This window comes from Aquarana catesbeiana, linkage group LG08, assembly GCF_042186555.1.
Source record: "Aquarana catesbeiana isolate 2022-GZ linkage group LG08, ASM4218655v1, whole genome shotgun sequence".
Classification (NCBI taxonomy): Eukaryota; Metazoa; Chordata; class Amphibia; order Anura; family Ranidae; genus Aquarana; species Aquarana catesbeiana.
In genome coordinates this window covers 208806785-208825076 of record NC_133331.1, presented here as the reverse complement: position 1 = coordinate 208825076, position 18292 = coordinate 208806785, and the positions used below count along the sequence as shown (strand labels likewise).

At 45.0% G+C, this 18292-nt stretch overlaps 1 protein-coding gene across 1 annotated transcript in view; it reads right to left on the bottom strand.

Annotated features, from left to right (window-relative positions):
- LOC141106725 (uncharacterized) overlaps window positions 1-18292 on the bottom strand; it is a 106709-nt gene that overhangs the window by 7483 nt on the left and 80934 nt on the right. Inside the window, exons 12-14 of the mRNA XM_073597660.1 lie at window positions 8473-8656; window positions 6371-6490; window positions 1644-1721 (exon numbers count right to left, since the gene is read on the bottom strand). Coding sequence (XP_073453761.1) covers window positions 1644-1721; window positions 6371-6490; window positions 8473-8656 — 382 coding nt within the window. The remainder of the gene's footprint in view (window positions 1-1643; window positions 1722-6370; window positions 6491-8472; window positions 8657-18292) is intronic.

Below are 18292 nucleotides of genomic sequence, written 5' to 3'. Positions count from 1 at the left end.
TCTGCACTGGAGGGGGGTCTGCGCTGAAGGGATCTGCATTGGAGGGAGTCTGCATGGAGGGGGGTCTGCACTGGAGGAGATCTGCAATGAGTGGGTCTATACTGATAGAGGGGAGTCTGCCCTGGAGGGGTCTGCACTGAGGGGGTCTATACTGATAGAGGGGGTCTGCACTGGAGGGGGTCTGCACTGAGGGGGGCTATACTGATAGAGGGGGGTCTGCACTGGAGGGAGTCTGCAATGAGGGGGTCTATATTGATGGTGGAGGGTCTATACTGATGTTGTGGGTCTGCACTGAGGGGGGTCTATACTGATATAGGGGGTCTGCACTGAGGGGGTGTCTATACTGAGGGGGGGGTCTGTACTGAGGGAAACGGGTCTGTACTGAGGGAGGGGAATCTATACTGCAAGAGAGGAGTCTGTATTTAGTGGGGGATCTAGACTGAGAGAGGGGGTTCTGGACTGAAGGTGGACTATAGTTGGTGGAGGGGGGTGACAGCAATTTTTTCCACACCAGGTGACACCAACCCTAGTGACGCCACTGTATTGGGGTAACTGCTTGGCAGTTTATCTGTTGGGATAAAACCGTTATTCACACTACATGCAAAGCTACTATTACTTTTACAGTTTACAATGCTCATTTCTTCGTCTTTAACCCTTTCTGGACCAGCCGCCGCAGTTTTACTGGGGCAGGTTGGCTCCCCTGCGTGTAACTGTACGTTGGCCTGCTGGGTCCAGATAGCAGGCGCGCACCCGCTGCTCAGCAGGGGTGCCGATGCTCATGGCCGACGGTCGCGATGACCGTTGGCCACGAGCGATCGTGACCAGAAGACACAGAACAGGGACGAATGTGTGTAAACACACACTTCCCTGTTCTGTTGTGACAGGAGTGACAGATCGTGTGTTCCTATTAGCTAGGAACCACGATCCGTCACTTCCTCTAATTAGTCCCCTCCCCCTTGAGTAAGAATCACCTCCCAGGGAACACAGTTAACCCCTTCACCGCCCCCTAGTGTTAACCCCTTCACTGCCAGTGACATTTTTACAGTAATCAATGCATTTTTAATCGCACTGATTGCTGTATTGATGCCAATGGTTCCAAAAACCTGTCAAAATTGTCCGATGTGTCCGCTATAATGTCGCAGTCATGATAAGAATCGCAGATCGCCACCATTACTAGTAAAAAAAAAAAAAAATTATAAAAATGCTATAAATCTATCCCCTATTTTGTAGACGCTATAACTTTTGCGCAAACCAATCATTATACGCTTATTGCAATTTTTTTTACCAAAAATATGTAAAAGAATACATATCGTCCTACACTGAGGAAAAATGTGTTTTTTTATATATTTTGGGGATTTTTATTATAACAAAAAGTAAAAAATAATGCATTTTTTTCAAAATTGACGCTGTTTTTTTGTTTATAGCACAAAAAGTAAAAACCGCAGAGGCAATCAAATACCACCAAAAGAAAGCTCTATTTGTGGGAAAAAAAGGACATCAATTTTGTTTGGGTACAACGTTGCACGACCGCGCAATTGTCAGTGAAAAGGACGCAGTGCCGAATTGCAAAAAGTGCTCTGGTCAGGAAGGGGGTACATTCTTCTGGGGCTGAAGTGGTTAAAATAGTTAATTATGATATATACCTCCTTCCAGTTTGGTGATGCGATTGTTTATATTGTCTAACTGAGAAAGTACTTCTGGATCCAGTGATGCAGGAGTTCCTGACAATGATAAAAAAATTAACATTATCATAGATTAAACTGTGTACACAATGCATATCATTTTCATGTATCACATCAAATGAATGTTCCTACAATTAACATTTACTAACAAAATTCTACTAATGTATGCCCCTCCCAAGTTTCTGAAACAATAAAGAGGGAAGCTTCTTAGTACACAGTATGCAAACGAATGACACGTTCCTGCTACAGCCCCAGTTACACAGACCACAACAATATAATATGCAGAAAATGATTGGCTAAACCATACTTTTTAAACTCTTTTTTTTTTAATATTGGCGTTTCAAAATAACAAATGCAGCAGAGGCGTACCTACAGGGATCACAATTGCGACCCATTCCTCATGCTCTTCCGCGGTCATCCCCACCGGCCCTCCTCCCTGATCCAAGGGTGTGGGTGATATCAGGTTGGAAGGTGAGAGCGAAAATCATTCAGGACATATTGGTATTTAACTGCACCTTACCTGCGCCACTCTGCATAAAAAAAAAAAAAAAAAACGTCTGTGCTCTCCATACACTCCAGCCCTCCTGACACCTCAGCCCTCCTGACACCCACCCTCCTGATGCCCTCCTGACACCCACCCCCCTGATGCCCTCCTGACACCTATCCCTCCTGACACCCACCCCCCGATGCCCTCCTGACACCCACCCCCCTGATGCCCTCCTGACACCTAGCCCTCCTGACACCCACCCCCCCGATGCCCTCCTGCACACCCATCCCCGATGCCCTCCTGACACCCACTCCCCTGATGCCCTCCTGCACATTCACCCCCGATGCCCTCCTGACACCCACCTCCCTCATGCCCTCCTGACACCCAACCCTCCTAAAGCCCTCCTGACACCCAGCCCCCATAATACCCTCTTGACACCCAGCACACCTGATGCCTCAGCAACATGCCCTCCTGACACACCAGCCCTTCTAATGCCCCAGCACCATGCCCTCCTGACACTCCAGTCCTTCTAATGCCCCAGCACCATGCCCAGCTGTCTTGATCCCACTGTACCCTCCTAAGCTTTCAGTACTGAGCTCTCCTGACTCCCTTGCACCGTGCCCCCCTGACCCCCCTTTACCTTGCCCTCCTGACCCCAGTACTACCTACTACTGACCTCTGTATGCTTCCCTACCTCTGTACGCTGACCTCTATACGCTGCCCTACATTCTACTGACCTCTGTACACTGCCCTACATACTACTGACCTCTGTACACTTCCCTACCTACTACTGACCTCTGTACACTGCCCTACCTATTACTGACCTCTGTACACTGCCCTACATACTACTGACCTCTGTACACTGCCCTACATACTACTGACCTCTGTACACTTCCCTACCTACTACTGACCTCTGTACACTGCCCTACATACTACTGACCTCTGTACACTGCCCTACCTACTACTGACCTCTGTACCCTGCCTTACGTACCCTGCCTTACATACTACTGACCTCTTTACACTTCCCTACCTACTACTGACCTCTGTACACTGCCCTACATACTACTGACCTCTGTACACTGCCTTACCGACTACTTAACTCTGTACACTGCCTTACATACTACTGACCACTGTGCACTGCCCTACCAACTTCCAGTGGCGGAACTACCGCCATAGCGACACACGCGCCCGCTATGGGGCCCGCAGCTGTTAGGGGCCCGGACCCGGTGAGGACAGGTGGCTCCGCAGGTGACAGCGGGCGGCTTTGCGGGCGAGAGCGGGCGGCTTTGCGGGCCCGCGGGTGAGAGCGGGCGGCTCCGCGGGTCCGCGGTGAGAGCGCAGGCGGCTCCGAGGGCTGTCAGGCGGTGAGTCAGCTGGGCGGCTCGGCTCGTGTGTGAGCTGGCTGGCCAATCAGGGAGCTGGCAGCCGGGGGTGCATAGAGATGACATCATCTCTCACCGTCCGGCGCCCTCCCTGCATCCCAGCAGTGCAGTTCCCCCCCTCACTGTGCAGGCAGCCTCGAGAAGCAGAGAGATGATCTTATCTCTCTGCTGCCTCACTCTGGGACACAGCATGAAAGTGACACAGCAAGTGACAATCCGTAATGTGTGACAGGTGAAGTGGCAAGTGACAATCCGGGACGTGGCAGCAAGTGACGATCCGTAATGTGTGGCAAGTGACAATCCGGGACGTGGCAAGTGACAATCCGTAATGTGTGGCAGGTGACGTGGCAAGTGACTATCCGTAATGTGTGGCAGGTTACGTGGCAAGTGACAATCTGTAATGTATGGCAGGTAATGTGGCAAGTGACAATCTGTAACACGTGGCAGGCGATGTGGCAAGTGACAATCCGTAATGTGTGGCAAGTGACAATCCGGAAAGTGACAATCCGTAATGTGTGGCAGGTGACGTGGCAAGTGACAATCTAATGTGTGGCAAGTAACAATCTGGGCCGTGGCAAGTGACAATCAGTAATGTGTGGCAGGTGACGTGACAAGTGACAATCCGGGATGTGGCAAGTGGACAATCGGTAACATGTGGCAGGTGACATTCTGCAACATGTGACAAGTGACAATCTGCATCTGGTGGCAGGCGACGTGGCAAGTGGACAATCCGCAACGTGTGGCGGGCGATGTGGCAGGTGACATTCCGTGACAAGTTGCATCTGGTGGCAGGCGACGGTGGCAAGTGACACGCTCAGGGCTCCCACTGATTCTGCATTATGGTGAGTTGAACTATTTCATTTTATATAACAGAACAGAAATTGGTTAGAAGGCTGGAGGTCAGCAATGTGTGTCCTTTAGGGGCTGCATACAGTATACTGCATACTTTGTTGTTCAAAATTAATATAAGCTGTTGCCTGGGCACTGTGCCGCATGGGTGCGGTAATCTGTTGTTCAGTGGCATTAGTTCTTTTTTTTGTGGAGGGGGCGGTTTGCAAGGGGGGGGGGGGGCGGTTTGCAGGGGGGGCCCATACAACATTTTGCTATGGGGCCCTGTGATTTCTAGTTATGCCCCTGCCTACTTCTGACCTCTATACGCTGCCCTACATGCTACTGGATTTAAAGTGACATTAGTTTTAGTAGATTTGTCTAGGTTTTCTTCATGCCGTCTTTACTTTTAATTGGGGGGCTTACTAGGAAATGTCTTTTTAAAAAAAAGGGGGTGGGCGCAGCAATGGTTATACTCACATACAGATGTAGTAAATAGACATATCACGACAAATGCAAATGCGAACAGTGTTTCTCAGGTCTGTTGTGAGGGACCGGTAATGCTAGGAGACCAGGCAGTATTAGAATTGCTAACACTTTTCGAGGGAGGACCCTCTTCCTCAGAGCCAAAAGGTTGCTCTAGGTTGCTGCCCTCCTTTTTCCTAATATTTTACAGTTCCAAGAACACCTATTGTTCTGAGGAGGGCAGCAAGACCATTGACATTATAAAGAATTGTCTGCACCACACATTCCTAAACCCACTACCCAAGTGCAGGAGATTTGTGTTGTGTCTTTCTGCTGCCCCCCTGTGTGCTCTCCATCCCCCGCCCCCACCCTCCCTCGTTCCTCTGTCAGGATGGAGAGCGGGGAAGGGGCCGGTAAATGTGTCATTTACCGTCCCCCTCCTTGTCTGAATGAATAAGTCGGTGTACCGATTTGTGTTTACTATGTGTAAACATAGTAAACTGTTTACTATGCTTCAGTTTGTAAAATCTCTGGACAGAGCTATTCCGGCCCATTCATTCAGTGCAGCTGTGGCTGCAGAGAAGGAGACTGAGGGCTGTGTCTTCAATCTCCTTTCTCTGTCTCAAAGGTGGAGCATCAGAGGTCTGTTTAGACCCCTGATATCCCACCAAAGCCCCCCCAATGGGGCTCCTAAAAAATTGGAAAAAAAAAACACTGACACCAGTGGCAGAACTACCAGGGTCACAAAGGTCATGCTTGTGACCGAGCCCTGGTGTTCTGTCACCAGGCTCGGAGGGAAGGGCCCCAGCTGAGGATCAGGGGAGCCCTTCATAGTTTCTTGTACCGGGGCCCTGAAGGTTCTAGTTATGCCACTGAAATGCAGTAATATAGAGGTTGGATAGAAAGTTTAGTGCAACATAAAATTTGGGTCTGATATATGTTTGGGGGATCTTTGAGGGGGCCCCATGGAATCTTTTACAAAAACAGGAAATCAGAAGTGATTTGTAAATAACAGGGTCTATTATGGGCCAATTATGGATTGTAAAAGGGTACAACCATGCAAAAGAAAACAAAAAATGGTGTGAGATCCCTGCCAAAATGCATACCAAACTCTCATCAGCCTGGAAAAGGGGGAAAATGAGCATGTCCCCCTCCCCCCCCACAAGCCATACAAGGCTACATGTCCTCAACATGAGGAGAGTACCTTGTCAGGAGGGACCCCCTTGGAAAAGCATCTTGTCTCCAAGTTGATGAGGACAAGGACTCTTCCTCACAACCCCAAATACGGGTGTAACATATTTCAAAGGTAAACTTAGCTTTTACATTTTGACAGTTAAAACAGTTCACATTTATAAATGGTTCTGCTATGTTTTAGCTGTTTGCCTGGAGTCCAGCTTTAACAAAACAAAGTAAAAGGAAAATTACTGTATATGGAAAAGTTTCACACTATTTAAAAAATATTTATTTAGCTGAGCAATAATCATTTACAAACATAAAACAGAATATATATGCTGGCATTTATTTACCTGGAAACCCAATTTCTCCAGTTTCTCCTTTTTCTCCTGGTAAACCAGGTGGTCCCAATGGGCCTGGAAGACCATCTCTTCCTGGTGGTCCTTGTTGTCCTCCTGGAGGACCCATTGGTCCTGAAAGGCAAATTATCAGTTAGAGTTTAAACATTAGGCAGCCATAGATGGATTGGATCTCAGTCAGTTTAGCAGGGAACAACCAAGATTTGATTCATCTATGGGCAGGCTGGTTGTACTGAAGTCAATCCATCAATTCAATCCAGTACAATTAGTGTGTCAGATTTTTTGCATGCAATCCCTGACGGTGCCTATAGCCACCAGCAACATTCATTGTATTCTGCTGGTAGGGACGGCTCCCTGCTGGCAGAACACAATGAGGCTGCGGGAGGGATTCCACAATTATCTATGGGCTGCTTAAATTATAATCTTATTCTACAAAAATAACACATCTACCACTTATGCCCCGTACACACGGTCGGACATTGATCGGATTCCGACAACAAAATCCTAGGATTTTTTCCGACGGATGTTGGCTCAAACTTGTCCTGCATACACACGGTCACACAAAGTTGTCGGAAAATCCGATCGTTCTGAACGCGGTGATGTAAAACACGTACATCGGGACTATAAACGTGGCAGTGGCCAATAGCTTTCATCTCTTTATTTATTCTGAGCATGCGTGGCACTTTGTGCGTCAGATTTGTGTACACACGATCGGAATTTCCGACAACAAGGTCCTATCACACATTTTCCGTCGGAAAATCCGACCGTGTGTACGGGGCATTACTGGCCATGTAATGTATTTTTCATGAAAATGTTTCTTTCTGTGTTTTTGTACCTCCTTGTAAAATCCTTAGTGAGTGCATGAACTTTTCATTTTACCCCTCAATTATGTTTCGTTGAAAGGAGTAGTGTACCTTAGTTACAGTTATGTTCACTTCTCTATGCACACTACAAATCCCATAGTCCGTAGTCCCTATTCCAGCTCTACAACAAGCAAGAGAGGGTGGTTATAGTGGGGCCATGGAAAACAAATGTAGCCCCCCCACTAACAGGAAGTCCGTACCCAGCAGCCAAAAAAGCAATCTGGGGATTTGGAGGAGGCAGAGAGCAATAAAAGGTACTCTTGGAGTTAATACATTTAAAGGGACTGTTGTGAGTGACTGCTGCAGGAAATAATTTGCAATCTTTTTGATTAAATTGTCATCTTACTGGCTTATGTGACTTTTTGGATAAATGGTTTTTGCAACAGAGACTATTTAATTATATCATATATTGCTTCGTAACCTAAAGGATAGGTACTTTCTGGCCTAGTGGTTAGAGCTTTTGAATATTAAACTATTATATGAAGCAAATGTTAAAACTTCTCAGCATAGATTTTGAAGGAGCTAATGAAGAAGCTAAATTTAAGATTTCAAGCATAAACCCCAAGACCACGGGATATAGCTATGCATTGGCTACAAATGACATGATATTCACATTTACAAAAGATTAACTGAACAAACTAAATTACTGGGATGGGATCGTTCTTTAGGTGTCTTAAACAGACATTGGGGGTTAATTTACTAAAGGCAATTAGACTGCACTCTGCAAAGTTCAGTTGCTCTAGAGCTTAGTAAATGAGGAGAACCCTGATGACTTCCACCATCCAATTTTCTTTTTCTACATTTCCTAGCATGTTATTGTATATATCTTTGGAACATGAAGCTTCACCTCATTTACAACGCTATGGAGCAACTGCACTTGCAAAATATATTTGCCTTTAGTAAATCAACCCCACTATTTATGAATGAAGGTGCATGGCTAATGGGCATTCATGTTCATGTAAATATACATAAATGCTTTTTATGATTTTCTGAACAAACAAACCTATTTACTGTACTATAAGTGTAGGTCTATGGGCAAAGGCATTATGCAAATATACTTACCTTCTATGTATGATTAACTTCCATTCCACAAGTTATATATTGGCATATATTCACTCGTCAACTAAGGGACATGCTGTCCTGCTATTTATAACTATGAAACATTATTCTGCTGATTCTCAATGTAATGAAGAGTCATATGTCACATTATTATAATAATAAAAATATTCATACCAGGTAAACCCGATTCTCCCCTCATGCCGTCTCTTCCATCCCTTCCTGGAAGACCATTCTGTCCTGGGGTACCGGGAATTCCGGGAGCTCCCGCACACTTATCAGAGAATTGGGCTCGGCATACTGCTAAAGTAACTGCAGCAAAGAAGCAGAAAAACTCCCCATGGTATACCATTTGGTCAACCTATAAAGAAAATAGCATTCCGTGTGAGTCATTATTGAATAGTATTGTCTGCAATGTTAAAAACAAGAAAGGTCATATAGTGCATTTGACAATATTTTAAAAGCAGCAAATAATATTTTGTGCATAAAATGTTGATGTATCAAAAAAAGATATACGCTACCTGTCTAAGATGAACAATGCTGTCTAAGATGAACAAATTATCTACCTATCTACTAAGAAACTCATCATGGACAAGTTAACCTTTTATTGCTCCCTTATCAGTCACTTCTTTGGCAACACCCTTCTGTAAGTGTCTTTGAGGGCTCTGACTAATGTCATTACAAAATAACAGACTTGCATAAAAAGAATTCCAAGAAATGTAAGTGGTATACTAGAGCATGACAGCATGATCAGTTAATCAAATATTTATTTGAAACAATAAGAGCAAGTAATAGAATTCATCATCAAAAGTTATTTATCATAAAATAGTTACATGTCTATATTTTCTGTAATACGTTAAGATTAGCTCTGTGTTAAAAAAAAAAACAAAGAACAAAAAAAAACAAAAATCAGTATATTATATTATCTTGTTTAAATGGAACACTAACTAGCCAAAACATTTTTTCATTTGATTTGGATGCCCAATATGAACCTTTGTTGTTGTGTGTTTCACTGAACTACGCTGCAATGCAAGAGAGTTGATAAGGTGTGTTGTGGTGCTTTTCAGTGTTTTCCGATGTAAACAGGCCCTAATAATTAGCAATAGCTATGTGACGTCAGAGGGGGGGCGGGGTCACCCGTTACGTAAATCCCATTCTATTTTTATCAATGAACTTTTATGTGTATTGTCGGACCGACAATTCATTAATAGCCGCGACTAGTTTTAAATGACTTTTTACCTTTGAAATGTCATTTTGCTGTCAGACTGTTCTAAACACGGGAAAAATGCGCCCCTTTACAGACATACTATAGACACCCCCCAGGTATGAAATTTAAAGGAATATTACACTTTTATTGTTTCACTTTAAGCATTATTAAAATCAAAACGGCCATTTTTAAAACTTTTTTTTTGCATTGATCCATGTCCCCTGGGGCAAGACCCAGGTCCCCAAACACTATGACAATACTATGACAATACCATGCATATAAGCCTTTAAAATTAGCACTTTTGATTTCTCCCATAGACTTATAAAGGGTGTTCCGCGGCTTTTGAATTTGCAGCGAACACCCCAAATTGTTCGCTATTCGGCGAACTGGCGAACAGCCAATGTTCGAAGCTCATCCCTACTCCTGTCAAAATACCCCGTCATACTGCCACCATCCTTTCACAATACCCCCCCCCCCCATCGTACTACGTGTCAGGGGCCCTTCATGGTTTCTTGCACTGGGGCCCTGAAGGTTATAGTTATGCCTCTGGTGCTGCTGCCAGAACACAGTGCTTTATACTGTATGTAACTGATGCTACATTCAGTTTATACTGTGCTGACAGTAAGTGCAGCAATAAGCAAAGGAAATTGTTCATTTGGGCTAGCTTAACCCAAACAAACTACGGTACTTAAAGTAACATAAAACTGGAGTTAGGCATATATTATAGCGGTAGGAAACTTGTAGGCCTGTTACCATCATTAATTGTTATGTACCAAATTTGTGTTTTTTCCTTCCAACTTTTATTTGCTGTGCTGCTACCTCCCTACTTGGGGACCATAATCATTGCCAGAGATTCCAACATGGCTTTGGATCAAATTATGGATAAATCCTCTAGAAATACTGTATATATATATATATATATATATATATATATATATATATATATATATATAAAAATATCCACCAAAAGCTAGCCATAAGTCAGCTGACTTGCTTTATTATTTGGATCTAGTTAGTATGTGGAAGGAAAAAAATCCCCTCCAAATGGATCACTTTTTTATGCCTTCCCAAATGATCCCCATGGTGTCTAGTGCTTGGACATTGGCCTCTTCTTTGTCTGACCATGATCCCATCATGATTTTATTGATCGGGATCGGCATGTGTCCGAAACCAGCGACTAAAGGAGTCCAAATGAGAACTTTCGCAATTACTTTTTCAATTACAAAAAAATGTTTTTGCTTAAATAGACTGGTCTGCAGATAAAGCTACTATATGATTAGCATCTAAATAAAAAAAAAAATGATGCTTTGATAGAAACCAAATCTAAGGTTTTTAAGCAGTTTCTCGGAGAACTCAAATAAAACCTTGGTGAGGACACAAGATTGTATATTGAGTCTTTGCACATAGAGTTAAACCTCTGTCTCTCAATGCATGAAGAGTGTACTTTAAGGAGTGATGTGGTGTAAACATTGCTATTTTATTCAGCGAGATAATTCAGGAATTCTGCTGGCTTGTAAGTCAAATCTGACTACTATCCCAAAAATTAGGTTATCCTCAGGCATTATCTTGCAGAATCCTAAATTGCTTCTTCAAGATTGTTTTTTCAGCATTCAACTCAATTCATTCAAGATATAGTAACAACCACCTCAGGTGAGTGAAGCAGAATTAGATACATTTTTTTCAGTCTTTAAACGTTCCACATATTAAACAGGAACATGTGGAATCTCTGGACAATGATTTTTTTCTGTAGTCATAATTCTTAATGTCTTTAAACTGTTAAAAAAAGATGTCAACACCAGGGCCAGATGTTTTTTACAATGTTTATTATTAGAAACTCATGGGCCTTTTGGTTCCACACCTTTGTTCACTATTTAATTATCTTAAGAAGGGGTATCGCCTAGGCCCAGAGATATTGTTGCATTTTTCAATGCATTTCCAAAGCCAGGTAGGGAACTTTATGATATATCAAATTTTAGACCCATTTCTCTTATCAACTTGGCTGCCAGTGCTGATCGAATGCCCATCGACTGCTGGTTTTCCAGCATGCCCGTTTGACAGAAGCCGGATGTTAGGCCAGCTTCTGTCAGACAGGGTGCTGTACACATAACATTTGGCCAGCGTGTACTAGCCTAATTGTTGCAATCTTACCATAGCAAATCTCTGGGTCCTCATTGTGCCTATTAAAAGTAAGTGTATGGAGGGAAATGTCAATGGCTGTGAGGCTATATGAGATCCCAAAAGAAAAGATTATAAAATATTTAAGTATAATCTTTATTTAAAAAAAAATATCCCCATACATTAAAAGTATGCCTTTGGGTATGTAAAGACCAATCCCTAGCCCCAGGAGATGATGTTATCATATTCAAACCAAAGTGCTAGTATATCCTTCCTTACTACTCTGATCTTCGTGTTTTATAGCAGTTTACAACAGGTAAAAAGACTTATTTAGTGGACTATAAAGGAACATTTTTGAAGTCATTAAAAAGACATGCTTTTTAAAATATGTTTGAAAAAATATCCGGGTACTTTGTCAGGAAAGGTCTCCTCCGCTGGTGATATCGATCATTTGGCATGCAGTACTGAGGTCCACCAGCAGGTGTCTCCTGGCAGTTCGGAGCTGTCAGAAGAGCTCTTTCCTGCAAGTATTCTACCACCTTTGGGCCGCAATACTGGCGTCCACCAACGGAGGAATCCTGGCAGTATGGAGCAGGTATTCCCCTCTGCAGACAGGTGTCACCTGACTTTAATTAGCAGAACTGTAGTATAAATACCCGGCAATTGCACACTTATGTTGCCCTGGTATTGTTCCTTGAGCCCTGATTCCTGATTCCGTAGCCTGAACCTGAAGCCTGATTCCTGGAACCTGTTTATCCTGTTTCCTGTCCGTTACCTGAACCCTGGACCCTGGACCCTGAGCCTTGTACCTGACTCATCCCTCCTGTGATCCATCCATCCTCTCTTGTCCTGTTTATCTCCCTTCCCAGCTACTGATTCCCTGTTTATGACCCCGGCCTGGCTTGACTACGATTCTGGTACTCCCTCTTGCTACATGCTGGTTGGTTTTATATCACCGATTGTTTGGTTGTTCACTCTGTATTGGTGGTGTGTTCACATATGCATTTTCCTTAATAAACTTACTTTCACCTATTTATGTCTGGTTCACTCTGTCACAGTCACACAGTTCTGGTCACATCTGGTTTATGACAGAATACCAGGGCCATCCCTGACCAGAAGTGGCTGCACAGGGGAACCATTTTGATTCAGTTGGTTGCAAACATGAATGCCGATGAGGTTATTTATTTTTCTCTGCTGGCATCTGAAAGTAGTGATTATTGCCGCCAGGCTTTGAAAGGATGGTCTAGTGACCAGTTGTTTGCCACTATACGTTTGGCTCACTCCCTGGTGGATCAGGGTTATATATTGTTTGGGGAGGTGCAGCCTTTGATCAATCTATGTACTGAGCTGGCCCTGCCCTGTATTCCAGAGGGCCGTGATGATTTCACTCCTCCTTTTGATATGAATCAGGTTGTATCCCTAGTATGGCTTTTTGAAGATGATCCAGCCGATTTTTGTGAGCACTATTCAGCCTGTTCCCCACAGGTGATTGCGGAGTGCATTGTGTCTTGCCAGTCTTTTGTTAGACAGGGAGATTTAAAAGCACAGTTTGTTCAAACTATACCTTCAGCATGGTCTGACATGGTGCAAGCAGCTCCAGCCAAACAAACCACCTCTGCCACCAAACACCAGCCTACCCAAATGTATGTTTCCCCATCACCCAAGTCAACCGCAGTTGCAGCTCAGTATACGCTGCTGCCAACCAAATACTCATATCCAGTCTCTGCTCCCTGTACCTATCCTGCATTCAACCCACCTGCCTCTTCTCAGCTGCCTACAAACCCACAGGAACTTCCCCCAGCTACTGTTACCTCTTTTCTACCATATCCCAATCCTTTCCAGTCTGCTGCACCCCTTACCTACAGAGCTTCAGTGGCTAAGCCAAAGAAAAAACGAAAGTTGTTTCCAACCAAGACGATCCTGCCAGTAACCCAACCTGCGTCCGCACCAGCTAATCCAACCCAGTCTGACATCTCGGGGCCTGCCTTCCAGCCTGATGTCTCGGTGCCTGCCTTCCAGCCTGATGTCTCGGTGCCTGCCTTCCAGCCGGATGTCTCGGTGCCTGCCTTCCAGCCGGATGTCTCGGTGCCCGCCTTCCAGCTTGATGTCTCCACTTTCCAGTCTGATGTCTCGGTGCCTGCCTTCCAGCCTGATGTATCGGTGCCTGCCTTCCAGCCGGATGTCTCGGTGCCTGCCTTCCAGCTTGATGTCTCCACTTTCCAGTCTGATGTATCGGTGCCTGCCTTCCAGCCGGATGTCTTGGTGCCTGCCTTCCAGCTTGATGTCTCCACTTTCCAGTCTGATGTCTCGGTGCCTGCCTTCCAGCCTGATGTACCTGCCTTCCAGCCTGACGTGCCTACCTTCCAGTCAGATGTGTCCGCCTTCCAGCCTGATGTCTCGGTGCCTGTCTTCCAGCCTGATGTATCAGTGCCTGCCTTCCAGCTTGATGTCTCCACTTTCCAGTCTGATGTGCCCGCTTTCCAGTCTGATGTCTTGATGCCTGCCTTCCAGCCCAAAGTCTCGGTGCCAGTGTTCCAGCCGGAGGTGCCAGTGTTCCAGCCGGAGGTGCCAGTGCCTACTTTCCAGCTTGATGAGCCTGCTCTCCAGCCTGATGTGCCCGCTCTCCAGCCTGATGTGCCCACTGCCCAGCTTGAAGTGCCCACTGCCTGCTGGCCAGCTGGAAGTGCCCCTGTCTGCTGCCCAGCTTGAAGTGCCCCTGTCTGCTGCCCAACCTGAAGTGCCCGTGCCTGCTGCCCAGCTGGAAGTGTTCCTGTCTGCTGCCCAGCCTGGTGTGTTCCTGTCTGCTGCCCAGCCTGGTGTGTTCCTGTCTGCTGCCCAGCCTGGTGTGTTCCTGTCTGCTGCCCAGCCTGGTGTGTTCCTGTCTGCTGCCCAGCCTGGTTTGTTTCTGTCTGCTGCCCAGCCTGGTGTGTTTCTGTCTGCTGCCCAGCCTGGTGTGTTTCTGTCTGCTGCCCAGCCTGGTGTGTTTCTGTCTGCTGCCCAGCCTGGTGTGTTTCTGTCTGCTGCCCAGCCTGGTGTGTTTCTGTCTGCTGCCCAGCCTGGTGTGTTCCTGTCTGCTGCCCAGCCTGGTGTGTTCCTGTCCGCTGCCCAGCCTGGTGTGTTCCTGTCCGCTGCCCAGCCTGATGTGCCATTGCTTGCTGCCCAGCTTGAGGTGCCCGCTGCCTGGCCGGACACCATGGACTTTCCCCAGCAACAGCTAGTTGGAGTGTCCGGAGGTCGCCCCTTCGAGGGGGGGTACTGTCAGGAAAGGTCTCCCCCGCTGGTGATATCGATCATTTGGCATGCAGTACTGAGGTCCACCAGCAGGTGTCTCCTGGCAGTTCGGAGCTGTCAGAAGAGCTCTTTCCTGCAAGTATTCTATCACCTTTGGGCCGCAGTACTGGCGTTCACCAGAGGAGGAATCCTGACAGTATGGAGCAGGTATTCCCCTCTGCAGACAGTATTCCTGACTTTAATTAGCAGAACTGTAGTATAAATACCCGGCAATTGCACACTTATGTTGCCCTGGTATTGTTCCTTGAGCCCTGATTCCTGATTCCATAGCCTGAACCTGAAGCCTGATTCCTGGAACCTGTTTATCCTGTTTCCTGTCCGTTACCTGAACCCTGGACTCTGAGCCTTGTACCTGACCCGTCCCTCCTGTGATCCATCCATCCTCTCTTGTCCTGTTTATCTCCCTTCCCATCTACTGATTCCCTGTTTATGACCCTGGCCTGGCTTGACTACGATTCTGGTACTCCCTCTTGCTACATATGCTGGTTGGTTTTATATCACTGATTGTTTGGTTGTTCACTCTGTATTGGTGGTGTGTTCACATATGCATTTCCCTTAATAAACTTACTTTCACCTATTTATGTCTGGTTCACTCTGTCGCAGTTACACAGTTCTGGTCACATCTGGTTTATGACATACTTATAATTCCTTTAAAACAGAAGACATATTATTTGTCCTAGATCAATGTCATTAAGGCAGGTATCCTGCAGATTAGGACATGAGAGGCTATCAGAGGACATGGACAACATCAGCAAAAGAAACATTTTAGAATTTTCAGAGAGCAGAGAGGTTAGAACCTATATTAGGATTTAGAGTGTGCCTAATTAAAAACAATAGCTTCTATATAGACGTTTAGTGACATGAAACACCTACAGTATTCGTGTTAGCCAGAAACCAAGTTGATCTTAGTCTAGGTGAAGGAAGACAGTGTTTTTATAATACCTAAGAAAAGGGTGCTTTACTTTACTCAAAACAATAATGTGATATGGTAATGCTGACACATGCCCTGATGTTCCTGATGTTCGGTCGGTCGAACATTCAAACCCCCCACCCCCGTCGGTCACTCGTCAGCCCACCAGCCCCATACTTACCCCATCTAGGTCGTGGGCAGCGCTTCTTCCTCGGTGGCTTCAACCTGCGTCTCCTCCTTCTCTGCTTCACCCTGCGTCTCCTCCTCCCCAGCTTCACAATGGCTTCACTCTGCGTCTTCTCTTCCTCGGCGGCCAATACGATTGCTTCTCCTCTCGGCCAATCAGGTTTTAAGACCTGCTTCCTGATTGGCTAGTAGGAGAATCAGCAAGACAATAGCGGATATTAATTCTCTAATGTCACACAACTGGGTGAGCTCAGGGTGCAGTGCTCTGCGCCCCGAGCCCACCCTTTTTTGAAGCCAATTAGAGCCTCAGGCTGCATTATTCACCTTTAATCCAGAGCCAAAAGAGGACCAGACAGCACCATGTGACCATCCTAACAACACTGTATATATTGAAAAACAAAATGCATAACATTTTTCCTGAAGGGCCTCCATGAGGGGTGGGGAAGAGCATGAGATGGTAGCTTGGGATGGACTTTAACTTAAAAGTTTATTTGAACTGAAATAAGCTATTATTTATGTCAAGTATTAACAATTTTATATTAAATTAAGGTCTTTGATATAATTTGGACTAATGTTTTTTTCCCAAAAAGCCAACATGCAAGAAAAAAATCCAGTGTTGGTCTAATTTTTTTCCCCTTTTGGGAAAGTTTGGTTGGAAGTGGTTAGAAGTGGCTAGTAAAACAAACACTTATGATCACTCATATCATCACTAACAGCAAGTGATGCAATGTCCTATGATTTTTGATACTCTCTTTTCAACAACAACACATGGCATCTGGTGCACTTCTAATGCATTAAAGGCTAAGTTCACCTTTTTTTTTTATCCAGCCCCCCTATGTATCAATATACCATTAATGTACCAATGTACCTCAGTTGCAAAAAAAAAGGAAAAAAAAAACAGGCTTTCTTTGATTTTGAGAACAAGGCCTTACCTTAGCCCTGGCTGTATTTCTTAGAAAGCTTTATTACTTGCTGATATGTAGATTTGGGACAGAGAAACCAGTAAGACACAGGAAGACACTGCCTGATTGGACACAGAGTAATTGGATAGATGGTGTGTCCCTCTATTATATGTAGTTTTGGTAAATCTAAACGAGATTGTACAATCAGATTGTATAGTGCATGGCCACATTTATACACCTAAAATTGCCTCGTTGCACTTCCAGTGTCATTCATTGGCACACCAAACACAGAAGCAAACACACATTTTGAAAATGGGTAGCAAATGCAGCAAAATGCACATTAAAAAAATACAACTTGCACCATGCCAAAATATCCCATTAGCTACTTTGCAATGTGTAGTGCAGCCCATTGGATTAAATGGACTGCCCTATGTGTGTCACTGGAAATATTAGCCAAAAACATGCACTCCCACTACCCCTAGGTGTGAATGAGGCCTGAAAGTGCAATTGGTATGTTTACACAAGAACAATGAGGCTTCATTCACATCTGTGTGTTTCCAAAAGCATGGCAAATCACACAGGAAATGCATGCTTTGCCATGCATCTCAGAAACACTGCAAATGTGCATCTTGTTTTTGTTGTCATTACAAGTTAAAGGCTCCCCAAGTACAGCAAACACACCAAAAACTGTGGCAAAGCACCATGCTCTGCTCCAAAAAAGTTCTGGAGTTTCTCTGGGGTGATTGTCATGCGTAGGGCAGCCCATTCAAGGGAATGGGTTACCCTATGTGTGACAATTGAAAATGCTGATTGAAAAAAATAAATAAAACACATGCGGGAATGTGAATTTTTGGCTATGTGGAGATGTGAATGGGACCTGACAACTGAGTGTCTCCGTCCAATTGCTCCTATGCACTTGTATAAAGATGGCCGTACACTATGCAATCTGATTGTACAATCTCTGTACAATACCCTTTCAATTTACCAGAACTATGGAATAGGAAGATACACTATGTAACTATGTAATACCTGAACAATCCTTTCAATATGTATCAAATCAGACAGGCCCTTGTACTACAAAGCTGATGGGAGATCTAAAGGAGGTCAGATTGTATAGAAAATGGGTGGAAGGTGGTAATGTAATTAGGGAAGTATGGTCCAGAGTGGTGAACACACCTATCACGCCCTCTTCTGCGATCATGGGCGTCCGCAAAACTTTTTTCAGGGGGGGGGGGGCGTCATTTTAAGGTCGACCCATGCTCTGGCCGTTTTTGACAATTTCATGAAGGGGAGGGGCTTTATCACATAAAGCGTGATAAACCTCCCCCCTTCCACTGCCACATTTGGCACGTTTTGGGGCGGAGAATGTACCTGGTTTTGCCGTGG